This window comes from Adiantum capillus-veneris, chromosome 8 (assembly GCF_014529385.1).
Source record: "Adiantum capillus-veneris isolate H3 chromosome 8, ASM1452938v2, whole genome shotgun sequence".
Taxonomy (NCBI): Eukaryota; Viridiplantae; Streptophyta; class Polypodiopsida; order Polypodiales; family Pteridaceae; genus Adiantum; species Adiantum capillus-veneris.
In genome coordinates this window covers 125,377,261-125,404,347 of record NC_140938.1, presented here as the reverse complement: position 1 = coordinate 125,404,347, position 27,087 = coordinate 125,377,261, and the positions used below count along the sequence as shown (strand labels likewise).

Here is a 27,087-nt window from a genome sequence, read left to right as displayed (position 1 = left end):
GCTCCATGGCCACTGTAAGTTGCTTTAATATGAAAGGGCTGTCCAAGATAGTCTCCCTGTGCCTCGTTAAGCTGAAGCCTCTCTTTCCAAACACTTGAGGCTGATGGTAGAAGTTTGGATTTTATACCCTTCCTAACAAAGATGGATGAGACAGACTTTTGGATAGCCGAATATCCTCTTTTGCTTACACCAAGTGAATCAAGTGTGCCTTGTATCTCTTTTGCAGGCACTGAGTTCTCTGAAATAAAGCGGTCCACTACATTTCTTTGTAGAACCTTAAACTTCTTGTCATGTACTATATCTGCTACCAGGCTTCTACTTATAAGTGGCTTCAATCTCTTTCCTATATTGGCTTTGGGGTCAATGTTTTCCTTGTCAGGATAGATTGAATCTCTACATGAAGACAATGCATAAGTAAATAACAGAAAATTTGCTTCACTAACACTATTTAGGCACATGAAAACAATGCAGAACAAGAAAAAACAAAAAGATTACTTAACTAAGACAATGTAGCCAACCAAGAAGCATCACCTTAATGCTCGGATTCTTTTCTTGAGACCTCCTGATGCAACCTGCAATGTTTCAAGATTGCGTAATTTCTTCTTTCGGATATGACCACCCAAGATGGTGTCCTTCATTTGACAGCTTCGCACCTTTCCTTTCAGTTCTTGTACCTCTGTTTTATGTTGCAAAATGGTAACCTGATCTGTAGAATGTAAATGTGAAAGGCGAACAATCTCACATTGTTGAGCTTGGAGAATACTCTTGTAAGTTTCAGCTTCTCTTGTAAGTGATTTACAATAACCCAGAAGGCCCTTTTCTCCATCACCAGCAAAGGTCAATAAGCTTGTAGGATTGACAAACGGTGGAGACGCATTAGTTATTGGATTCTTAGGGTAGAGAGAGCCTCTCGTCCAGATATCTATGTGTTTAGCTCCTTGAGCTCTGAGCGTGTCTATGGAGGCGGGAGGTATATGTGTGTTTGTTTTACTGCGCTTAATCAATGGTTGGTACTCATTGTCCAAAGCAATGTGAAGGTGATATTTGGCTCGTTTCTGGGTAACATTTGTGCCATTTGAGGAGTGCGCCATTAGCCAAATGTGCAGGTTTAATGGAAAGTGAATAGCGGCTGCGGATTCGTCCCTCCATGTTAGCCTCATTCCCTCCGTATTGACGTTGTTCATTCAATGCAACTGAAAAGAGGATTATCCCTCAATCACTACGAACGAATGTTCAGAAGAGTAAGGAATCTACTTAAAGTACACTTTTTGAAGTTTTACTATGAAAGACCCAGCTCTTTTATTTGCCATTTTTTCTAGAGAGAGAGTGCAAAAAATACATTTTCTTAGAAGGCCCTCCAAATGACCTCCGAAATTTCCTAATGTGTAAAGAGCAGTGTCCTGTGATCCAGCCATGGCTATGCTTCACAGTAGTTTACTTTCCTGGGAAAAATTCAGCAGAGTTTCCCCTGTAAACTGACCTTTGAACCAATATCAACCTGTCAAATGAACCAAGAAAGCTTCAGATTCTGCATAAATTTTGGCAGAGTCTCCTTTGTAAAATGGCTCTGGTGTACTCAAAAAAAGACCAAAAACAGCTCAAAAAACCACTATCTCTCTAACACTGTAAGCTGTGGGTAAACCTGTCCTGCACCTGTATTGTCTCTCACTGTCCTGTCATTGTCCTGTAAGCATAGACTGCGACAATGCCTCAACGGCAGTAAAGCAAAGATGCAATCCCAACTGTCTGACTCATAGTCAATACATCCTAGCTGCCTATCTAAGGGTGCTCGAGGGATCGCTCCAAGACTTGTATCACCGAAAGGATCTCAAAATTCGAGAATCCCCCAGCTCAATAAAACCTCACTCGACCCTCAACAAAGGCTGCAGTAAATCTGACAGTACATAGACTTCCCACAAAGTCATACATCCACAAATTTCCCACTGTATGTTGTAACCGCTGTGGCGGTTGTTTGCTGCGTGACTCACAGTCAGCAAACCCTCAACAGACATACGTCATCTCTGACAATACATCCCATGTGGAAGTACTTGCAATGTCAGGATGAAATCTGGAATATCAAGCAGCAAACACAAGCTACCTGATGAACTGGTGGATGTCGCCTACAGTCTGTGTGTAGATACGCCCGTGTCGTATGTGACACGCCTCCAAGAACTGTGAGCCGTCCTTCGATGTGTAGACAGCCACAAATCAACACTCTGGGAGTGCCGATATCCTCAACACCTACAGTCGTAGGCCGAAAACCCCAAATTTGCAGAGTCGGATCTGCACCCACTGAGACCACGTAGTCGAAAATGGCTTGCGCAGAACTCTGTCGAAGCCGAATGGTGGCCGAGATGACCTCAGAATGAAATTCTGAGAACACCAGGCCCCCTTGGCTCTCCCACAAGATTTGGGGCCGTGTATTCGCCTATCGAATTTCACTCCAATCTGAGCAGGTGACTCTGGCTACCTGCAAATGCTGCCCCGAGCCTCGATCTGAGCTCTGATACCAGTTGAAGGAGTACGAGTGGAAGTGCGACGCGAGAGAGAGTGCGAAGAGAAGAGCACGACGATATGGTGAACTCACTCTACTGTAATGTGTAGAGCATAGTGAGTTCTTATTAGGTTTTTACAAAAGAATATGTGTACATACCTGGCGGCCCACCCACTTACCTGAGCGACCACATTGGGCTTTATACCCCAACAGTCGTGACTCGCAACTTCATGGGCGCCCGCAAATATTGGCTTAGTGCATTCCCGCAATCAATGCATTCCAAGAGACGACATCCTAGGTAGGAATCTTCGAAGGGCCAAGGTCTATAAATGAACCCTCTTAAAATAGCTCAAAGCTTCCTGACCCTGCTATTGGACATCAATGCACCCTTGCGAGGGTCGATCGCATCAAAAAACAACACACACCTACCTCTCTCTCTCTCTCTCTCTCTCTCTCTCTCTCTCTCTCTCTCTCCCCCCCCCCCCTTGACATCTCAGCCAAGAAGCTCCTCAAGCACTTTTTGTGCTAATTCCCAAAATACCCCTTAAATTTCAAAATCCCCGAAAGTACCCTTGTATCTATTTTCTAGATCTGTTTTTAGTGCTTAGCAATTCATCTCCAAAGCCTACATAACCAACTCAAATTCTAGTTTTAGCATATTGTATTGATACAAATATTTTTTTGCATCTCTGGAATCACGTAAAATAATGAAGCAATTCATCTCCAAAGCCTACATAACCAACACAAATTTGTCTTAAAATAATTTGTCACAATTATCTTTAAAAAAAAGGCATGATATTGTAAAATAATGAAACAATTTATCTCCAAAAAGCCTACATAACCAACACAAATTCTAGTTTTAGCATATTGTATTGATACAATTTTTTGCATCTCTGGAATCACGTAAAATAATGAAGCAATTCATCCCCGAAGCCTACATAACCAACATTCCATTTCATTTCATTCCCACGCGCAAAACATTCCATTTCATTTCATTTCATTCCCAAGCGCATGTCGGGGGGGGGGGGGGGCGTTTTCACAGGGTCTCATTTTTTCATGCAGGGTGACAGTTCATGCCCACGGGTGACAGTTCATGCCCATGGCGGTAGTTCATGCAGGGTAACAGTTCATGCCCACGGTGGCGCAAGGTGACAGGCCCAGCTCGCAGGGTGGAAACAGGGAATGAGAGAGAGAGAGAGAGAGAGAGAGAGAGCTACACTACCTGCAGGCCGCCGATGGTGCAGTAGTCGGGTGAGCCGCAGTCTGCGAGAGGAGCAGTAGGCCGGGGAGCAGTAGGCCGGTGGTGCAATAGTAGCCGAGTAGCTCCTGCGATGGCAATGGCGTGAGGATGAGGAGCCGCAGTAGCTCCTACGATGGCGATGGCGTGAGGCAGACCCTCTCAGGAAAATGAGACCCTCTCTCTCTCTCTGCCACATGAGCGATGTAGCCCTCTCTCTCCGGAGCAGCGTATGAGGCAGACCTCTCTCTGGAGCAGCGGATGAGGCAGACCTCTCTCTCTCTCTCTTTTCTCTCTCTTGAGGAGGACCTCTCTCTCTCTCTTGACGTGAGGAAAGCAGGAGCAAGAGCAGGACCTCCACTCTCTCTCTCTCTCTCTCTCTCTCTCTCTCTCTCTCTCTCTCTCTCGTCCGCATTGATCAACACCTTGCATTGCCAGGCGCGCCAACTTGAGTAGGCGGCTGGCGATGATGGTTTTTTTTTTTTAAAGGCTTGACTGACAGCCCAAAAGCCCGCGTGAAGGTCCCTGACTCTCTAGGAATTGGGGGGGGGGGGGGGGGGCGGCGCGGAATCCCCTCCCCTTTTATCTATTAGATATAAGATGTGAAATTATATACTTAACGAATCCTCGTTCTAACAACTTATCACGTTTTGTACCCTTTTTTTTATTGAAGTCACAAGAGCACCTCAATAGCTTAAAAATGCTAAATGAAATGGGTGGTGAGAAGTTAGAACGATTTCATGTTGAAGTCCTCATTTAGCCAAGGACAATGTTTAGGCTTTTGCATTTAATGGCTACACAAAACATGTGTACATAAATATTGATTAGGTACATTCTTTCCTTGGTTTTTCTTTTGTTGTCAATACTAAGGATAGCTAAGGATAGTACCTCGTGGACCATGGCTAAGTTTAAGTAAAACCTTGTTCTGTGAGCCGAGAACATGGGAGGGGCGTCTCTATAAGCACGAGGGTCGCACGATAGCTTTGGCTGGCCTGCTTTGAGGTGGGGGCTCTCATTGGTAGACGGTCCAGGGGTTGCTCTCTCTTTTTCTGTGGATGCTCACGGGTGTTGCTCTGTGTGTGGGCCCCATTGGGTGGGGTGGTCTTTCAAGCTGGTGGACAAGGGAGCTCTCGGATGTGAGCTTTTGGCTGTCCTATGTACCCAACTCGGGTAGTGGTGTCCTTGCAAATCTGGCTTTTTACCATGATTCTATAAGAGAGATTTTTGTAATGCTGCGAGGAAAGTGTTCCACGTCACCTAGGAGTTTTTGAGGATTTTTAAGTTAATAATAACTAAAGTTTTAAGTTAATAATAACTAAAGCAAACAGCAGACGTGCGAACTGCGTTTTCAAAGCGAGAACGAGAATCAGAGCACGAGCAAGCAGAGCAATGCTGCTACACAAAATCAGAGCACCAACTGTTGTCAACCAGGACCAAAGCAGAGGGAGATGTCGTGAAAGAGAGAGAGAGAGAGATAGAGATCAATGCAGTGTACCTATTTGTCCATCGTCAAAACTTGTAGAGCGATTGATGCACAAAGATAAAGTAACGTATCTATGCACCCTTGAAATTTTCGCCTTGGTCGACATGTATGCCAAATGCAGTGTTTGTGCTTCAAAGAGCACAAAAAGTGTTTGAGGAGCTGCCTGTCCGGAATGTCGTATCATGTTAATCAGAGGCTGTTGAAAAAGATGTCGTGCTTGGCAATGCAAAGCGAGGGCCGCTATTGAAAAGAGGTGTTGTGCTTGGCACTGCCTTCATCGATATGTATGCCCAATGTGGTGCCCTTCACAGAAAGCTCTGGGCTGTTTTCAACAGATGCAAAGCGAGGGCTGCTATTGAAAAGAGGTGTTGTGCTTCGCACTGCCTTCGTCGATATGTATGCCCAATGTGGTGCACTTCACAGAACGCTCTGGGCTGTTTTCACGAGATGCTATGCAAGGGCTGCTATTGAAAAGAGGGGTCGTGCTTGGCAATGCCTTGATCGTCGCTTGGAATGCATTGATTGGGGGATATGCTTGACATGGCCAGGAAGCGCTGGGCTGTTTTCAGCAGATGCAAAGTGAGGACCTCTCTCCAGATGCAATCACCTACGCATGCATCTTGAAGGCATGTGGCTAGCATGTGGACATTGTCGCTTGGAATGCATTGATTGGGGGACAGGAAACATCGTCGCTTGGAATGCTGTGGATAGGAAACATCGTCGCTTGGAATGCATTGTGGACAGGAAACATCGTCTCTTGGAATGCATTGATTGCGGGATATGCGCAACAGGAGCAGGGCCAGAAAGGTCTAAGCGGTTTTTGGCGGATGCAAAGCGAGATGCTGATATGGGCATAAAAATTCATGTTGATATTGTTAGTCATGGGCTGTTGAAAAAGATGTCGTGCTTGGCAATGCCTTGGTTGACATGTTTGCTAAATGCGGTGCACTTGAGAGAGTAGAAAAAGAGCTTGAGGAGCTTTTTGTCCGGAGTGTGCTCTTGGAATGCACAATGGTCAGGAAGGGCCACATATCACTGGGGAATTACCTCGTCGCTATGCTCACAGGAATTGGAAGTGTGGGAACTACTCAACGCATTTTTGATGGGTTGGTTCTCAGAGCTACATTGAGTTGGGACTCTCTCATCAGTGGCTATGTCAAAAATGCAAGGTCTGATTCTGCTTTTCATCTTTACCAGGAGATGGATATTTCTCTATCTCCAAGCATTGAGGCTCTTATTACCCTGCTGGAGGCTCGTATCAAATTGAAAGATATGGAAAGGGGCATTGACATACATGCCAAGGCTGCTCGAATTGGTCTCCTTCAGAAAGATCTATTTGTTGGCAACACAATGGTTGATACGTACACAAAATTCGGCTTCCTTGATATGTATGCAAAGTGCAGATGGCTCGCAAAAGGGGAGGATGTCTTTGCCAGGCTTGCAGTAAATAATGTTGTCTCTTGGACTTCATTAACTCCAGGATATGCTGAGCATGGTCGTGGTGAAGAAGCGTTGAGTCGTTTTGAAGAGATGCAGGTGGAGAGTGTGTCTCTTGATGCAGTTACTTATGGGTATAAGCATGTTAACTTGTCATCCTTTTTGGTGTCCCGGACAATGCTAGTAAGAGGTGCTTGTTAGCATCTATTCAAAACCAAAGAGCAAGTGAAGTTCGAAATTTTAATAACCATAAGATATATTATTTGTTTCCTCCCATATGAGGTGTGGACTCTGTTTTCGGTTACGACGACGACGTGGGGTGTGGCCTCTGTTCTCTCTCTCTCTCTCTCTCTCTCTCTCTCTCTGCGGCGCAGACTCCCTCTCTGTCTCACTCTTGGACCAGTTTACAGTTTTCCTTGTTCCTACTCCCTCCTTCCCTCTCTCTCTCTCTCTCTCTCTCTCTCTCTCTCTCTCTCTCTGTCGCATTGCTTCTTGCCTCGAAGTTGAGTTGTCAAAGCTTAGCAGACTCGCAGATATGGAAAACCAACAGACAACATTATTGCCACTAGAAATGGAGGCAGAAGGGAGCCATTACAGGAAATGAATCATAACTACCAGCATTAAGCTCTTTCTATTATCACGAAATATGAGACAGAAAGAAAGCGTAAACAGCAGGAGCACCGACAGATGACAACTAAACGAGGACATCATGCCGTCGACGATGAGGAGAAAAGAAAAATCTCCTTCGAGATTGTGAAAGCTTTCAAGAGCAGGACTGAAGGTCTCAACAAAGAAGCAAAGTGCGAAATCTGGAATCTTATTGCCTAACATCCGCTTGTTCGGGCAATCCATGATCAGTCTTTACAAGAGGAGGTTGCTGTGCAAAGTGCAATTGTCTCCAATGTCCGCAACACACTAGCTATTGTCAAGCAGCCAGCTTCTAATGACGAGCTATTTTTGAAGAATGCAGCATTGCAGATGATGATAAATTCAAAGAAAAACATGTCTATTGCCAAATTCTCCAGGGTCCTAAAAGTCGACCGTCGTAGCTTGTTCAAAGCAAAATCATGGCAGGTGAAGTCTGATGTCAATGCTCGACTGTTTTCATTGGTTGAATGTCATAAGCAACACCGTCATAGCTCTATCACAAATGAAATTAAAGAATTAGTCTACACATTTTGGACAGAGGAGACTTGTGTTTCACCCAACAAGAAGGATGTTTGTCGAAAGAGAGTGGGAAGGAAAAGCTACATAAAACACCATGTGCACCTCTTGGATGAGTCTCAGGTGATCAATGATATACTTGCGCCATAACTTATGCATTCTAGCATGCTAGTAATCTACCTATCATACAGGGCATGCTAGTTATCACAATATGTTATGCTATGTATGCCGTGCTAGTTAGCATAGTCTCACTCCTAGTATGATGGGTATGTTGTTTAGCATGATAAGTATGCTGTCTAGCACAATATGTAAGCTACTATAACACCCTTTATGGTAGTTAGCATACCTATTATGCTAACTAGCATGCTCTGTATGTTCTTTGACACAATGAGTATGCTAGCTACCTTTCGTAGTATCCTAACTAGCATAATGGGTAAGTTGGTTTATGGTATATGCTAGTTAGCATTCCTGTATGGTGGGTATGGTGTTCAGCATAAATCTTCTGCTAGTTAGCATGCCTAGTGATCTTGAGGACTACGCTGGTTAGCACAATATATATGCTACTTTAACACCTTTATGCTAGTGTGCTGGCTATGCTATTCAACATAACAAGTGCGCTGGCTAACAAAATATGTATGCTAGTTAGCATACCTTCTATTCTTCTTAGCACACTTTGTGTGGTTAACCATGACTCATATGTTAAACTACGCACTGATTTTGCTTGTTATCACAGCTAGTATGCTAGTTAGCATACTCAGTTGTGCTAACTAGCAATATAGCATGCTAGTAAGCATACTCAGCTAGCTAACTAGCATGCTGAGTATGCTAGTTAGCACAGCTAAGAATGCTAAGTAGCATAACGGGTAATCTGGTTTATGCTAGTATGCTAGTTAGCATATTCGGCTATGCTAACTAGCATACTCAGTATGCTAGTTAGCATAACGGGTAAGCTGATTTATGATAGTTAGCATTCGTAGTGTGCTGGGTATGCTGTTCAACATAATAAGTGTGCTGGTTAGCACAATATGTATGCTAGTTAGCATACCTTCTATTCTTCTTAGCACACATTCATGTGGTTAACAATGACTCATATGCCAAATTACACACTGATTATGCTTGTAAGCACAGCTAGTATACTAGTTAGCATATTCAGCTATGCTAACTAGCATACTCAGCATGCTACCTAGCATGCTGATGAGTATACTCAGCATGCTGATAAGTATGCCTCGTATGCTAAACTACACACTGATTGTGCTCGTTAGCATAGCTAGTATGCTAGTTAGCATACGCAGCATGCTAACTAGCATGCTGATGAGTATGCTAATGAGTATGCTAGTTAGCACAGCTAGTATGCTAACTCAGCATGCTAGTTAGCATACTCAGTATGCTGATGAGTATACTCAGCATGCTAACTAGCATGCTGATGAGTATGCCTCGTATGCTACATTACACACTGATTGTGCTTGTTAGCACAGCTAGTATTCTAGTTAGCATACTCAGCTATGCTAGTTAGCATACTCAGGCATGCTAGTTAGCATACTTAGCATGTTAACTAGCATGCTTAGTATACAATGTTATACCCAGTTACATGCATGTTAGGACCATAAAATGTGCTGTTTAACACACCAATTTGTATCTATGGTAGATGTATTAAGTAGCAATGCGTATAGTCCTGTTTGGATTATTTCTCCTAGTAAACATACTGATCAAATATGGGATATTGCAGGTTGAGCTCTTTCAAAGATTCAAACAAAAACATCCAGATTGCAAGATTGGCATGAGGATGTTTGAGATGTTAAAGCCATTCTTTTGCAGGAGGCTGAAGGATAGGTACACATGGTGTTGCGAATACCATGTGCAGATGACCTTTTTGAAAGACGCACTGAACCACATGCGCTCTCGTGCTTTTGGGTTGCATGATACATGTTGCAACTGTGTATGCAATATCTGTGCTACAGGCAAGAACATTAGCAGCGGCTGTCTGGCTTCACATCACACATTCAAAGGTGTCACACAGATGTGGGAGTCCATTCTCTGTCCAAAGCCAGGAGATGCAGTTTTCCATAGAAGGGAATGCTTGATGGGAGACTGTAAGATATGTGGAGTAAAGAAGTTAGAATTATGTTTCTTAGAAACAGCAAAGCCAGGTAAGAGTATTAATGTGAAAGTATTTGCGTATGTAGAAGCAAAAGACAGGCATGGAAACAGTAAGAAAAGAAAAGATCTTTTGCATAAAGAAATGCAGTGCTGAGAGTTTCTTCAACTGTTGCAGACCAAGTTGAAGCTCTTCATCACTCATAACTATGTGGCACGATGGCAAGGACAACAATTTAAGGATTGTATACTTCGCTTTCCGAATGATGTCATTGTCTCAATTGTTGACTTTGCTGAAAATTACGCCTTCAAGGAGCAAAATGAGATTCAGTCAATGCACTGGCACTCTAGTCAAGTAACTATTTTTGTACACATAATGTACTACCGCAAGGCAGGGGAGGCAGTCAAAAAAATCCACTTCTTCATATCAAATGATAGGGTCCATGACACACTGTTTGTGCAACATTGCTTCATGCTACACGGTGACTGGTTACAACAAGAGGGTGTCACTTGTAAACAACATTGGGTGTGGTCAGATGGTGCGGCCTTGCAATTCAAGGGAGCCAGGTCTTTCTATTTTTTTGCAAGATATGGTGGACTCACAGGGATTGGGATGAGCTGGTTCTTCTTTGGATCACGGCATGGCAAGGGCGAGCATGATGGTGCAGGAGCAGTTGTGAAAAGAACCTTGACCCATGAACAACTAAAACCTAATGGAGCTATATTGTAGTGTGCAGCAGATGTGGTTGCTTATTGCTAGGCCAACCTATCGCATGAAGCACCTGCATCATATCCTTCAAAAGAAAGGGAATGTGCTTGTGTGTTCTGGGAGGTTAAAGAGGGAGATGTTAACAGGGAAGTTAAGTGGAATTGTGCCACTATGGCAAAAACTCGCTCTTTGCATGCTATTCGTGGTCACAACCCGCAGGATCCAACTGCCCTTGCAACAAGAAAGTTGGCATGCTTCTGTGATGCATGCATGAACGGAAGGTGGAATCGCTGCATCAATAAAGCTCACGTGGAGGCATGGGATTATCAGATTCTACAGCCATTACTTGAGCAAACAGATGAAGTTTCGACAGGGGAAGTCGTTGGCTATGATGACTTCACATACGAAGGTCATCATGATGTGTTGAGTAGCGCTCTATGTTCTGGAGACACATTTACTGTAAATCCAGATGCTTTAACCAATGCCGAACATGTGGATTTCTATCTGGTCAAGTGTGTTGCAGAAAAGGAGAAGGTGGAGAAGGGGTACATTGATAAATGGAGCAATGTAATTGACAGAGGCTCATATGTTGTGCAAGGACTGTATTACAAGCAATTGGATGCATACACCTTCAAGCTAGACCACAAGCAGCCTATCGTCCACCTACTTTCACATCTGGTGCGATGTATCAAAATACCTATGGAGCACGTCCCAAGGAGAAGGCAGGTGTACACAATCACTCCAGAAAGCTATGAAGCAATCTGTAATAGCATGCCCTTCAGCTTTTAAGTTGTATCCACTGGATTTTCTATATACCACTTTGCTGTAAGGGTATGCAGTTTTATTATAGAGTTGGTCAGCATGCTAACTATCAAACTATTTACATTAATTGCCAGCATGATAACTATCAAACTGTTTACATCTTGTGTCAGCATGCTAACTATCAAACTGTTTACATTAATTTCCAGCATCAAATTATTTACATAGGGTTCAATTTTACAATGACAATCACTGCCCCAAAAACCCTTAAGGCCTCCTCGGAGCGCGCTTGTAGTGACCGGGATGTCCTCACTGTTTGTCTTCTTCCTGCTACCTCTTTTCTTTTCTCTCTGCTTCCTCCTCTGCTTCTAGGTTGGCACTATGCTGCTCACTTTCTCTTCTTTTCCTCTCCAACTTTTCTTTCTCTCTTTCTGCTTCTAGGTCAACTTCCCGCTGTTTGCGACGAATTTCTTCCAGTCTTTTAGCCTCTATATCCCTCTTTTGAATGTCAAGCAAACGTTTGACGACTGATCAGAAAACTCATCTAAGCCTGTCTCAAACACATTATCAGCAACATATGGTTTCCGATCATCCGTTTGCAGCCAAAGAAAAATCCAGGACTTCAAAGTTTCTATAAGGAACTTTTCCCTCTGCTCAGCACTCTGGTGCTCTAGACTGGGAGTAACAAGCCAAGTTTGTGGTGGGTTCTGAAACACTTTGTAGAAGCTATTATCGATTATAAGTGTGTTTTGGGCGTTGTACCCCAGAGTGTGTTTCCAGAACAAGGATAAGTTTTTCATAAACATTGGTTTTCTCTGGATCTGCCAGGATTGCTTTGTACAGTGCGCTTGAGCAAAAAACCCAGTAATCTTTGGCACCTGCTCTTTAAAAACAGTACGACAAATACTCATGACTTTACTATTGAGGCTTGTGCTCCATATAAACACATTAAAGAACTGTAGGCACCACTCCAAAAAAAAACGGTTGTCCTTACGACAGAACACCTGCTTATCAAGTACATCGTATTTCAGCATTTCATCTGCATATGCCGGGGGCTTTTCACCAAAACGAGGCTCTACCACTGCCACCAAAAGACCGTTCAGGTCCAGCACCAGAGCCCTTTTTTCATCACATAAATGCTTAGGCACCCATATTAGGTCTGGTAGAGGATACCATTCAGCAAAAATAACCGGCCCACTTGGGTGCACATAATTTAGGCGCTCAATAATACTACGGGCAAGCTGTGAATATCGTTCAAGGCGTTTTTTAATCTCCATTTTTTGTCTCCTTAACTGCCTCGCTTTGTGGACTCGCCATCTCCGTAATTTCTGTCATTGCATGGCCGCAAATGCATCAGGCATGACGATTAATGCCTGTTTCTCTTCCTTTACAGGGAAACCGCGGTACGAAATGAACAAGTTTAAAAAAGAAAAACCGCAAAAATTACAATGAGTTAACTGCTGCTCAGATTTATATTGCACAAAAATACATTTTCATTGGAAAACAAAATGCATGTCAGTTACAATACGCATTTGGGTTTCAAAATGGTCTAGCATATACAGTGAAGGGCACAACCGGGAGGGAGCAATAAGTCTTCACACAATTTTTTGCAAGCTCTTGAGTGGGTGGCTTTCTTTTCACCTTTGGAGCTTTCAGCCTTGTCCGAACCACAGGCTGTGCTTGCAATGTCTTCGGGTACCTCTTCAAGGCCAACTTTTCTTTTCAGCTGAGCTTTACGCAAAAAACCCTCGAGAGGGCTGTTGTCACCAACTTCTTGCTCATCTTCTATGTTGTCATTCTTCAAAGTTTCCCCTGAGCCACTAGTCACTGTTTGTTGAGAAGCTTCTGCTTTGTAAGTTGCAGCAGGCATCGCTGGCACACGGGGCACACGAGGAGCCATGACAAAAAAATCATCTTCTTTTTCATCTTCTGAGTTCCTGCTCACATCACCTCCTTCCTCCGTTGTTTTCATGCTTTTATTTGGCATCTGCTGGGAGCCCTCATCCACCCCTTCACTCCTTGCATCCAGCTCAACACCCTTCTCCGTTGAAGGGTTCTCATCTGTATCCAGCTCATCACTCTCCTCGATCGAAAGGTCCTCCATTACAGCCTTTCCCTTGCCCTTCGTGTCATGCACACTGCCCACATCACGGAGGGACTGCCCCAGGCCTACAACAAAAAACGTGGATTAAGACTCATATAAGCAGGTCATGTATGCTAGAAAATGTTTGATATGCTGTGACTATGTGTGCGGCCTGGCATACATTGGAATCCATTATGCTGACAAGCCCAGTATGCTAATTCGAATTTCTGAGTATGCTAACTAGCATATCCAATATGCTAGTTTGCATCTGGAGATGGTAGCTTAGTTACTAGATTTTCCATTATGACAAACTTACTCTAGTCTGTACACTGAGCACAAGTATGCTAATTAGCATAAAAGACATGCTAATTAGCATACTGGGTATACTAATGAGCATATTGGGTATGCTAATTAGCATACTGAGTATACTGATGAGCATACTGGGTATGCTAATTAGCATATTGGATATGCTAATAAGCATACTGGGACTGCTGGTAGCTAGCATACAAGGACTGTCTTCAGTATACTAATTAGCATACCCAATATGCTATTTAGTATTCCCAGTATGCTAATTAGCATACCCAGTATGCTATTTAGCATATCCAATATGCTAATAAGCATATCCAGTATGCTAATCAACATACTCAGTACGTGAATCAGCATACCCAGTATGCTAATCAACATACTCAGTACGTGAATCGGCATACCCAGTATGCTAATGAGCATTCCCACTATGCTAATTAGCATATTCAGTACGCTATTTAGCATATCCAGTATGCTAATTAGCATATCCAATATGCTAATAAGCATATCCAGTATGCTAATCAGCATACCCACTACGCTAATCAACATACCCAGTATGCTAATCAGCATATACAGTTTGCTAGTTAGCATTTGGATATGGTAGTTAACTTACTAGATATGCTAATATGACAAACTTACTCTAATCTGTTCACTAGCATACAAGGTCTGCTAATTAGCATATCCAGTTAGCACACTCAATATTCTCATTGGGTATGCTAATTAGCATACCCAGTATGCTAATCAGCATACTGGGCATGCTAATCAGCATACCCAGTATGCTAATCAGCATACAAGATATGCTAATTAGCATATCCAGTTAACACACTAAATATTCTAATTAACACACTGGGTATGCTAATTAGCACACCCTGTACAATCTTACCAGATGTTGGTGTGATTGGATGTCTTTGCCCTGTGGGTTTCCAACACCATTCTTGTGGTATTCTTTGCTGGCAAGTCACAGCTCTACATTTTGTCGATAAGGAGCATGCAGCTACAAAGCAGAGAAAGTGGTAGCTATGCCCACAGGGCATCTTGACCGTGGCGGAGATTCCCTTTACTTCAAGTGGAAAACTGCAGCCACTGCACGGGTTGATCATCGTCTCATCGCATACCCCTTCTATATGTTAAGTATGGAGCCTGATTTACCCTTGTAATTTTTTGTGGTAAAAGCGCACATTTGTAAGGCCCCCATTATGAGGAGAAGCCATTGTGCGTGAAGGAAAATCACTCACCGGAAACCAAAATTTTCACGGACAAGAATCAGGGGCAACTTTAAAGGCCTCGGGGGCGGAGGCCCCCGAGACTTTTTTTCGCCGGAATATTCCTTTTCGCCGGAATATTATGGCCGGACGGCGGTCGGAAAGTGGTCGGAAAACAACCGGTCGGTTGGCCGGTGGCCGGTAGTCAATGGCCAATGGCCGGTGGTCGGAAGTCAATGGCCGGTGGCCGGTGGTCGGAAGTCAATGGCCGGTGGCCGGTGGCCGAATTCAATGGCCGGTGGCCGAATTCAAAAGCGGACTTGTCTTCTCAAGGGCGGCCACACATGGGCGGATTGGAGGGTCCGATTTGGACTTATTCGCACAAGGGCGGCTACACATGGCTGTCTCTCATAAGAGAGGGCAGCCCTTTTGGCCTATAAAAGGAGGCCATTTCTACACACATTTTATAGTGTGAAGTTGATGCAACAAGGTGAGTGTGAGGTGGTGAGAGTGAAGCAAGGCGGGAGCTCCATTAAGGGTATAATCCCTTTGTAAATTACTTCTTGTTTTGAAGTACTAAAGCCATTGAGTGGCTGCTTTCCCGTGGACGTAGCCCACATTGGGTGAACCACGTATATCGTGTGTACTCTCTCTCTCTCTCTCTCTCTCTCTCTACTCTATAATCTCGTGTATGTAAATCTGTCTCTCTCCATTAAGTAATCTACTCAATTATCTATTTAGCTACGTCTTATTTCCTAACAACTGGTATCAGAGCAAGGTTTGCTCGTAGCTAAATTATCTCAAGGAAAGGATTCCTTGAATTGAGTGGGAGTTATGGCGGAGGAGGGGAAGCTCAAGATTGAGAAGTTCAACGGCAAAAACTACCAACATTGGAAGATGCAGATTGAAGACTATCTCTACCAGAAGGACCTCTATTTGCCACTAGGCGGTCTTGCGAAGAAGCCCGCAACAATGGCAGATGAAGCATGGATTGTCCTTGATCGAAAGGCACTAGGAACAATCCGGTTAAGCTTGGCGTCAACGGTGGCCTTCAATGTTTCGGAGATGAAGACCACGGAGGACTTGATGAAGTCACTTGACGACTTCTACGAGAAACCATCGGCATCCAATAAGGTATTTCTTATGAAGCGCTTGTTCAATCTAAAGATGGCAGAGAATGGTTCAGTTGCAGAACACCTAAATGACTTTAACACAAACATAAGTCAACTTCGATCAGTGAAAATCAATTTCGATGACGAAGTGCGAGCTCTCCTTATACTATCATCTCTACCGGATAGTTGGGACAGCCTTGTGATGGCTGTAAGTAATTCTATCTCTGGCACAAATACTCTTAAGTTTGATGATGTTGTGGGTGTTCTTCTAAGCGAGGAAATGCGAAGGAGAAGCACAGGAGAATCATCAAGTGCTGCACTATCAGTGGAAACAAGAGGAAGGCCTAAGGAGAGGTTTAAAAACCAAAAGGGTCGTGATCGCTCAAGACGGAGCAAATCACGAACAAAGTCAGTTCTTGAATGTTGGAACTGCGGCAAGAAGGGCCACGTCAAGAAGGATTGCTGGTCCAAGAAGAAGAAGGAGACAGAGTCTCAAGACAACAAGCCAACATCGGAGGCCAATGTGGCAGGTAAAGTAGAGCAAGATGCTCTAATTCTCTCATTAGACAATGTGTCTAATTCCTGGATAGTAGATTCCGGGGCTTCATTCCATGCGACACCACACAAGCAACATTTCCAAGACTACACTAAAGGTAATTTTGGGTATGTATACTTGGGAGATGATGAAGCTTGTGAGATTGTCGGCAAAGGTACAGTTTCTATCAAAACTGCTAACGGAAATGAATGGAAGCTTAAAGATGTTAGGCATGTTCCTTCTCTTCGCAAAAATTTGATCTCTACAGGACAATTGGACGATGAAGGTCACAACATTGCATTCGGAAACAAACGGTGGAAGATCTCAAAGGGATCTTTGGTGGTTGCCAAGGGTGAAAAAGTCAGTACACTTTACTTGTGTGCTGTTAACACGCAACCTTCAGCTTGTGCAGCAACTACAGAAGTTGACAGTACGGTGTGGCACTACCGACTTGGGCATATGAGTGCCAAAGGAATGCAAATCCTTCAAACAAAGAAGCTTCTACCAGGTTTGAAAGAAGTGGACTTAGAGTTCTGTGAAGATTGTGTTTATGGTAAACAAAAGAGGATAAAATTTCAAAAATCAAGAAATGAAAGAAAAAATAAAAAACTTGAGTTGGTTCATTCTGATGTTTGGGGTCCTGCAAGTACACCATCACTTGGTGGCTCATTGTACTATGTAACATTCATAGACGATGCGACTAGAAAAACATGGGTTTATGTCATGAAGAATAAATCCGATGTATTTTCCATATTTCAAAGGTGGAAAGCCTTTGTGGAGAATGAAACAGGTACCAAGGTTAAATGCCTCAGATCCGACAATGGAGGCGAATATTGCAGCCAAGCTTTTGAAAGCTTTTGTGCTAGCAATGGCATTCGGAGGCAAAGGACAACCCCAAGGACACCTCAACAAAATGGGATTTCGGAAAGGATGAACAGGACAATCATGGAACGAGCACGAAGCATGCGGCTACATGCAGAGGTTCCCTCCCAGAATGAGTGGCTTAGGGAAGCCGATGAGGAGGAAGAACAGCCTGAAGTATCCAAGAGGGCGTCCACAAGAGCACGCAGGAAACTAGAAATAGTTTCAAAACCTGAAGAGAATGTGGATGAGCCGCTCATGAAGAAAGCAAAGAAGAAGGTTGCTCCCAAGCAAACCAAAAGTCAGAAAGCGGCAAGAATGGAAAGGCTGGTGGAGCAGTTTAGAGCAGAAAGAGCTCTAAAGGGGGACTTTGAAGAAAAGTGGGTGCTAGACCCCACTAAAGTCGGAACTAGCTCAGCCAGGCCACATGTTGATCAATATGATCAATATATTAGAGCTTATGAGGAATTAGAGGCTATACTGGAGCAGCAACCTGTCGAGCCATACACTGAAGAGGAAGTACAGCTTTTAAAAGCTGAGCTGAAAAAGGACGACAAGGGGAAGAAGGAAGTAGATGAGTCTACTGAACCTCAAGAGAAAGATGGGCAAGCAAGCAAAGGGAAAGCCAAGATGACTGAGGACAATCAGCCCTCCTTTACTGATGTACCAAGCCCGAAGAAGACGGAAATCATGGTGGAAGAGACCACAGTAGAAATGGACACGGCTGGTATGGAAAAGCCGGAGGCCGGGACCAAGGAAAAGGAGATAGATCCAATTCAGCAAAAGAAAAACGATTATGAGGATCTGGTAGCGATAGGGTACACTGAAGAAGAGGCCCTTGAGGCGGTTTATGGGATCACCCTACAAGAACGAAATGATCGGAGAGGGACAGAGGAAAATACAAAGAGTACAAAAGAAAGTGATGAAAAACTGGACGAGCAGAACGTACTAGAAGAGCCGAAGTCAGTGGAGGTGGTGGCCAAAAAAGCTTTAGAGTTGACAGATGAAGATGAAAAAGACATGCACGTGGTGCATGAACTGCTCAACAAGATCAAAGAAAGATCCAAGGAAAAGGAAGTGGAGATTGGGACAGCCAAACAAAGGGAAGCCGAGTTGCAGGGGAAATTAGAGGATGCTATGACTGAATCTGAAAGTCATAAAGCATCACTCTACGATGCGGAAAACGAGAGAGATGGCTTGATACTCCAGCTAGCCGAGGCTTCAAGAGAAGTAACAAGTGCACAGGAAGCAAGGGAGCGGATGGAAGACGACTTGGAGGCGGCTAAAGATGATCTCATTGAGCTAAGGGAAAGAGTCTCACTCCAAGAAAGAACAATCACTAGACTCAGGACTACCCCTAGAGCCAGCAGAGCAGGAATTGAACAAGAGGGAGCTCTTGTACCAGCTATGGAAGACCAGGTCCGAAGCTTACAAAGAGAGCTAAGATTAGAGCAAGTGCAAAGGTTGCACATTGCGGAGGGATCATTGCCAGCAGAGGAGAGGCTCACTTTAGAAAATCAAACACTAAGAACAGAGAATGAGACCCTCCGCAAACAACTCCAAGATCTACAAGAGCAACAAAGAAGAGAGACAGAGACACCACAAGAAGGATCAGGTGGAGTAGCCATAGAGCTACCAGAAACTGGAGAGGCAACCACAATTGAAGATCCAGCCCCAGTTCACGAGGTGGCCTCAACTTCAGGAATCTCTGAAGAAGAAGAACAAAGGCTCCATGAACAAATAGAAAATTCAACAGAGGAGAGTGCCAAGGCGGAAATGGAATGGGAGAGGAGACTCCTCGTCTCCATTAGACTTCAGGGATTAGACAAAAAAGTGCTCCATGAAGAGTGGATGCAACCCAGCCTGCCTTTCCCTTTGATGAAGTTTGAAGTGATAAAAACAAAAAAGAGAATAGAGGAGGAGCAGTATGTCGCTCTTTACGAAGGTGACATCACAAAAGAGGAACAATCAAAGAAGATTGTAGATTCGCAGCCTAGATGGAGGAAAGGTTGGCTGAACAAATACCCAGCCTATCTCATCTACTTGGTGGAGGCACCAAAGGAGATTCGGGAGAATGCAACCTTCTGCCCGGTGCCAAGAGTCAGAAGCTGGAAAGAGCATGGCAGGATTGTAGAAAAGAATCCAAATTGGCTTAATTACCCCAGGATGCCAGGACCAAAGGCAGGAGAGAGAATAGGTAAAGCCTACACGGTGAAAACCCTAACGGGCACCATCAAGCTCTTTACTGGATCTCTTGACCTTTCATGTCAGATGCTCAAGAAAATTTGCAGGACTCTCTTAGCTTGCATTGAAGTGTTCGCGCCAGATAAATCCACGACCTCGAGTCTACTATCGACGGCCGACACAGTGATTGATATGATGTATGACCTTTCATTGCAGCCTTCTCCAAAAGTGTTGCACCTCCTATACCAGAGGATTATGTTTTTGCCTAGCTTCCACATGCAAACATTCGAAGAAGCTTTCTACATTGGCTTTTTCACCCACGAAAGCAAAATATTCGGCCCAACCTTGACCATCGGCAACCTGCGATACGAATCACATTTGCAGATGCTCAAGACGACATGACTTTATTGACCAAGCATAAAGGTCATGTCAGGGACGACATGAACGCGGAGGGGGGGAGTGTTGAGCGAGCCAGCAGAGGATCACACCCACATTTTTGCTCACACTCATCATTTTTGTAACCATTGATTGTAATAAATGTCTTTTCGACATTGATTTTGAATTGAGCCATTCATTAAGTAACGGGACTCAATTGAGTTTCCAGCTTGTAATCCTGAAGTAATTTCACTTGCTGATGTAATTAGTTAGAGATGTTCTCACCTCCAAGGCTAAGGTATATAAGCCAAAGTTTTTGTAACCTAAGGGGATTCAGATTATTAATCAAAGTGAGTTTTTGAGCGCCATGATTGTGTCTGAGAGAGAGTGAGAGAGAGAGAGAGAGAGTCTTATCTACTTGCTACGCGAGCTATGGAGCCGCCATTGGAGAAGCGACACCGCCATTGTGTTAGCAACGGCGAGAGCTACGTACAGATACCAAGAGTGCGCGCTATTGGCTTCTATGTGTGGTAAGTTCCTACGAGCTTCGGTGTGAGTTTTCTTCCAACTCGTGTGTCGGAATAGAGCGTGCAGCATATCTATAGAACCACAACGAGTAGAGCTACACATTAGTACCATCGGGGTCAAGTTTCGGTCACCTGTGTTTTTCGGCCTGTCTTCATACACGTTTACCGCACGGAGTGATTATAGGTTCATTTTGCAGTTCAAGTCTTTAGGGTGTTGTTCTTACCTAATGTATAGACTTCCTCTTGAGTTTGAGATCGATTCAATGATTCTAGATCCTGTTTCGTATAGCATTCGTTCGTAGTACGGATTTCAGTCACTTGCGTATTTTAGAACTTAGATTTGATTTCCTTAGTAGTGATTGTCATTAGAAGGTCGAGTAGGTGATTTGACACCCACCTAGTTGTTTCCATGCGCCTGCGGGTCAAGCTCCGTCCTCGTCTGGCAAATTCTGTTGTTGGTTGAGTTCTCGCTATTTAGCTTCCGCTAGCGGCGTAACCCCCTTAACACTAATATTCTAAATAGATTCCAAGATGTTTTTGTTGATGACATCCCTAGTGAGCTACCTCCAAAACGAGGGATAATGACCATTCATTCTATTCTCACCAATACTTTTAGTGCAAAAGAAAGATGGCACATATCACATGTGTGTCGACTATAGCGCACTAAATAAAGTCACTATGAAAAAAAGGAAAGATTTTCTGTGTCGTGAGTAGAAGATCTATTTAATATGTTACAAGTTTTGGCCTAACAAATTCTCTAGCCACATTCAAACTCATGATGGAAAAAAATATTTAGGCCACTCAAATTCTCTTGAGGAGTACAAGCGACAACTCCAAGTAATATTTCAAGTTGTGAGAGAGAACAAGCTTTTTGTTAATCAAAAGAAAAGTAAATTTTTCCTACAAGAGATTCAATATTTAGGTCACATTATCTTTAAAGATGGCACCCGTACCGATCCAAAAAGGTTAGAGGTAATTAAAGGATGGCCTAATGCAAGGAATTTATAGGAGGTACAAAGCTTTATAGGTATGTGTGCATACTATAGATGCTTCATAGAAAAATTCTCGCTAATAGAAAGCCCATTACATGACTTAACAAAAAAGAACGTTAAGTATTCATGGAGTAAAAGTGCAAGAAGATTTTGAGAAGCTTAAAGAGAATCTTATCTCGCAACTTGTGCTCACACTACTAGATCTCTCAAACCATTTGAGGTCCAACGTGATGCTTCTGGTGATTGCCTTGGAGCTACTTTGCTTCAAGAAGGGCATGCCATAGCATATGAGAGTCAAAGACTCAACTTCGATAAGAGAGTATTAGGCAAATACAAAAAAGAGCTACTAGATGTTCTTTATGGCCTATACACGTGGAAACATTATCTCTTGGGGACTCCATTCATCCTACAAATGGATCACAAAGCCTCAAGAACTTCATGATGCAAACCAAGCTTTCCGACAAAAAAATGAGGTGGGAAAATTTGCTTTTGCAATTCAAATATCATGTTGCTCACATTGCTGGCAAGCACAATCAAGTGGCCAATGAACTTTCACGATGACTAAGGGTAAATGTAGTGTCTATAGCAACTCACAATGATCTATCTTTTACAATAGATGAGTATGCTACTGACCGAGACTTTAAGTGCATAATTATAACCTTTGCATCAGGGAAGAAAAAAGAACCATTCACCTTGGACAATGGTTAACTTCCAAATGCAATAAGCTATGTGTTACTCGCCCATACAATAAGAAATTCATGTACGAATCCCATGCTTCTCCTTATGTAGGGCAAAGAGGGATTTCATAATCTACTCTTCGAGGAGTAGAAATTTATTTATGTTGGTCTATCATGAAAATTAAACATGCAAGAGTATGTTATAACATGCGTGGTATGCCAACCGTTGAAATTCGACCGAGGGAAGCAACTTGGATTGTTTCAGTCGACAAGTTTAGCAAGAAACACGCTCTATGCCTATCAAAAATACTATGAAGGCACATCAAATGGCAACCCTCTTTAGATCTCAAATTTCAAGTAGCATGGCTTTCCAACATCCATAGTGTCGGACATAGATCCTAGAATAACCAGATACAATTTTTGGAAGCGTCTCTTTGAGAATATAGGAAGTATATTAAATTTCTCTTTCGGCCTATCATCCACAAACCGATGACCAAAGTAAAATAAGTAATCTAAAAATTCTTGAATCTAATAAAAGCGTATGTCATGGAAGTAGATCAATGTTCTCAATCAGAGAAGTACCTATCTCTTATAGAGTATGCATACAATGACATTGTACATACTCTATGGCAAAAGCACCTTTTGAGGTTAAAGAGGAAAGATCCAAAAGTCCCTTACTACTTGAAGTATATGGTAAGATCTTCGTTGCTGATCAATATAGCCAAGACTTACCAGAATGTTTTCCAAAGATTAAAATGGTTATATCCGTCTCACAACAAAGGCAAAAATTGTTTCTGCTAATAAGCACAGAAGAGCCTTAGCCTTTAAGGAAAATGAATGGGTCTTGCTAAAGTTTCTCAAGGCTCGTCTAAGGCATACTACCAGCAAGAATCCTACGGGACACCAAGAGTATTATGCTAAATGTAACATTTAATGGCCTAATAACTTATGTGTAGCGGAAATTAGCATGAACATAGTGGGCATTTCATTAGAATAGATTCCTAATGAGAATTACAAGAGTGCTTGGGTGGAGAGAGCAACAAAAAGCATAACACCTAGTTAGATAGCATCGACAATACTTTCAAAATAGAGAGAAATAAAGCCATTGACAACAGTTGAGGACCGGATTTTCATGGAGCCGGTCCCCCCCCCCCCCCCCCCCCAAAAGGCTTTGTATTATGGTTTCTCCCATCAAGAGAGACATTGTACAATACAATTCTTTGTGTTCCTTCAAGACTAGCTAGTGCAATGAAGATGGAAACTTCATGCACTAAGCAAAACACTTAACAAACACAACTTGAATTATCCCCATTCTCAGACCCAAGACCTCACACACCTTCGAAGATGGTAGAGCTAGCAGGGTATGAGAGTAGATTGAGAGGAAGAAGGAGTATCTTACGAGAAAGATGTACATCTCCTCACATAATCACTCATATGTAGCATAGCTTAGCTTAGTAATTATCTTGGTAGAGGAGATGAGCATGCATTGAAGCTTGGCTCTTGGTTGGATTTGCATCCACATGCCAAGAGAGTGTTGATGTAGGCTTCTATCTCACAAGCTTGGAGTAGGTGATGAGTTCTCCATTAAAGCTTGGGAAGAGATAGTCTTCTCTTTCTTCACACATGAGCTTGTGTGAGTCTGTGTGTGTGATAATGCCTTGCAAAAATCAGCCCCCTCTCTCTCTTGGGCGATCCCTCTTGCTAATTGCTCTTGCTGAAGCCTCATTGACCCTTCCCAAGTCAAGCCAATTACAATTAAGCAGCATAAGTGATAGCCTTCTGACATGTTTCCCCCTTTCCCCTTTTGTGAGAGCTTTAGGTAATTAAATAATTAAACTAAACTCTCATTGGACCCCTTTGCCTCCTGGCCAATAGGAATCAAGCAAGCCATGGGGCTCCTGAATGCTCATTGGACCCCTTGGGAGACTGCCCAATAGTCTTCTAGGAGACTTAATTCTCATTGGTTTCTTTTATTAAATGTTTTTAAATTAATTAAACTAGGTTTACTCTAGCTTAATTCTCATTGATCCACTCATTAGAAAATTTCGGAGGTCATTTGGAGGGCCTTGTAAGAAATTGTATTTCTCTCTCTAGAAACTTTTTTTAAAATGCACTTGCACCTTGTGAGTACGTCCAAAAGGACAACCAGACACTTTAAAAAGTAGATTTATATTCCCAATCGTCCTTGAAAACGGTCACTTTTTTATTTAATGCGAGCGTCTTTTTCAGGAGGCAGGTGCGGCGCATTCAAGGTAGCTTACGTCATCACTTTAAGTTGAAAAGTCACAATCTGTCAAATAGTGATAGATTTTGAGGCTTTTGACACCACCAATCCGTCCGGAATGCCAAAATACCCTAAAAACGAATGTCTACTTGTCTCATTCCGACATCTGGAGAGGCAAAAAATGTCAAAAAATCCCAAAAAATGGGCTTTTTACTTAAGGCGCGCGAGGAGGCATTCTAAAATGCTAGAATGCCCCTCTGCGCGCCGTTAGTACAAAGATTCTTTTAGTGATTTTTGGACAATTATCTTTCAAGAAAGCCTACCCATGTTTCTCTATTGCACTTTTGCACCATGCTCTCTGTCTCTCTCTCTCTCTCTCTCTCTCCTTTCTATAGCTTAGTATATTTAAAGAGAGAGAGAGAGAGAGAGAGAGAGAGAGAGAGAGAGAGAGTGAGAGACTCCCATTACTAACGGCGTGCGTGGATCATGTTTTGACCTCAAAAAACACCTCCTCGCGCCGTTAGTATAAGGTAACAGAAAGACTCTCTCTCTCTCTTTCCCCCCGCCTTACTTCCTCTCTCTATAACACTCACAACACACATAAACACATACACTGGTGGATGCACATTACTAAAGGCGCGCATAGAGACATGCACACCGGTTGTGCCTCTCTACGCGCGCCTTTAGTATAGAGAGAGAGAGAGAGAGAGAGAGAGAGAGAGAGAGAGAGGCTGTGTGTGTGTGTGTATATGTTATATTTGTGTGTCTGTGTGTCTGTCTATGTGTGTGTATGTTATATTTGTGTCTCTGTGTGTTTGTGTGTATGTTATATTTGTCTGTGTGTGTGTGTGTGTGTGTGTGATCAAAATGCACTTTGTAGAATTGTAACAATGGGTGTGCGTGCTCACTCTTATAGACTCGAAATTATGATCTCTAAGGCTAAGATGATGAAGAAAAAACCTATGTGATAGATGGAGGCCTTTTTAGAGATTTTTTGACATTTTTCTCTCAAAAAGCTCCCTAAAAGAGGAAAAAAGGGGCTTTTTACTAACGGCGCACGATGAGGCATTCCAAAATTTTGGAATGCCCCCTCGCGCGCCGTTAGTGAAATGTTCTTTTAGGGGTTTTTGACATTCTTTGCCTCTTTGGATGTCGGAGCCAGGCAATTGGACATTCATTTCTAGGATATTTGGGTGTTCTAGACGCATTGACAGTATCAAAAGTTTCAAAATCTTTCACCACTTGATAGTTTTGTAACTTTTTGAATTCTAGTGATGACATAAGCCGTATCAAATGCACCGCATCTACCTTCTGAAAAAGGTGCTCGCATTAAATGAAAGAGAGTGATCGTCTTCAAGGACCACTAGATTATTAAATGAGGAGAGGGACACCTTTTATATTTTTGTTAATATCAATCTATTTTTCTACGTAACATAGGCTCTTCTCTCATTGGAGGAGCTTATTTTCCTCTCTCTTCCAAAAGGCCCTCCAAAAGACCTCCGAAATCTCCTAATGTCAAGGGTCATCCAATAGAAATTGGGCACACCTTGTGGGCATCTGGCCTAGGGAGCTGACATGTGTCCCTCATTCCCTTTATGTAAAGGGAGCCTGTGTGTGTGTGTGTGTGTGTGTGTGTGTGTGTGTGTGTGTGGCTTTCTCTCTCGTCCCCTACCTTTAGGGCTCGCCCCCTCCCATGTAGGGATGTGCAAAGACTTTTAGGGCACACACAAAGCATCCAATTTTCCCTAGGGTTGACCTTTGGACACAAACTCTGAATTTTGGAACCTTAGCATTTTGGAAGTCTTAATGGGCTGAACCTTAGGGTCTTTTTAGCCCACTGTTGCACATGGCTCTTTTGCAGATGGCCCCCCCTTTGGATCCCTATTTTCCCTCCTTTGGATCCCTACTGTGGCCAGTCTGCTAGCTTAACCAATATTCTAGCTTTTTCTCCCCTGGCCTTCCCCACATTAAATGATCAGTTTAATATGAGAAAATCATTTAGGAGAATTAGATATTGATTATTATGACATTACCTCTCTCTTGAAATCATAGTCGTCCTCGACTATGGTGTAGAGAAGATAAAGCATGTTCATCAGTCCTTTTCTTAGCGGGTAGAGGATCCCTATGTTACCCTACGACATCATTCCGCAATGGATGACTAGTCCATTTCGCGCTTGAGAGCCTGAGGCTGCCGCAAGCATGTCTGCACATTAGTCCTATCAGTCTTCCATAGTAGAGTGACAAGCTCTACTTGGTGTTTGGGAGACGTCGTCTCCGCAAACTTGATCTAAGCATGCATACTACTTCATTTTTGTGCACAAATAAAGAAAAAGAGAGTCTTATAAGACAAAAATTTTGTTCATTTTTAACATTTTGTACATTTGCTTACTCTTGGGAAGCATTGTAAGCATTGACAAGGTTTAGGTTATCCTTTAATTGTATGCCTTGCATCCATCTAGCATCTTCAAAAGGATAATTCTTAAACTTAATAAGATATCGTCGGATAGTCTTACCGCCTCTTAGTACCTTGTCTTCATGCCGGAGAATGGACTCGGGCTGCAACACCTCTTCTTGGTCCTTGATCTCCGGTGGGTCTTCAATAGTTGGTTCTTGAGGTTGCTCTCCTCTGTAAGGC

General features: G+C 43.1%; 1 protein-coding gene across 1 annotated transcript; it reads left to right on the top strand.

The window, feature by feature from the left end:
- The first annotated feature begins 6,141 nt into the window (after positions 1–6,141).
- On the top strand, positions 6,142–7,479 carry LOC147452906 (putative pentatricopeptide repeat-containing protein At3g23330). Its single transcript, XM_086519311.1, has 2 exons — positions 6,142–6,757; positions 7,307–7,479. Exons 1-2 carry the CDS (start codon positions 6,142–6,144, stop codon positions 7,477–7,479), a joined length of 789 nt encoding a protein of 262 aa, XP_086375437.1.
- The last annotated feature ends 19,608 nt before the right edge of the window (positions 7,480–27,087 follow it).

Coding starts and splice junctions, on each gene's coding strand:
- LOC147452906 (XM_086519311.1), top strand. CDS start 6,142: ATGTTTGCTAAATGCGGTGCACTTGAGAGAGTAGAAAAAGAGCTTGAG. Junction 6,758..7,306: donor TGAAGAGATGCAGGTGGAGA/GTGTGTCTCTTG, acceptor AATATGAGACAG/AAAGAAAGCGTAAACAGCAG.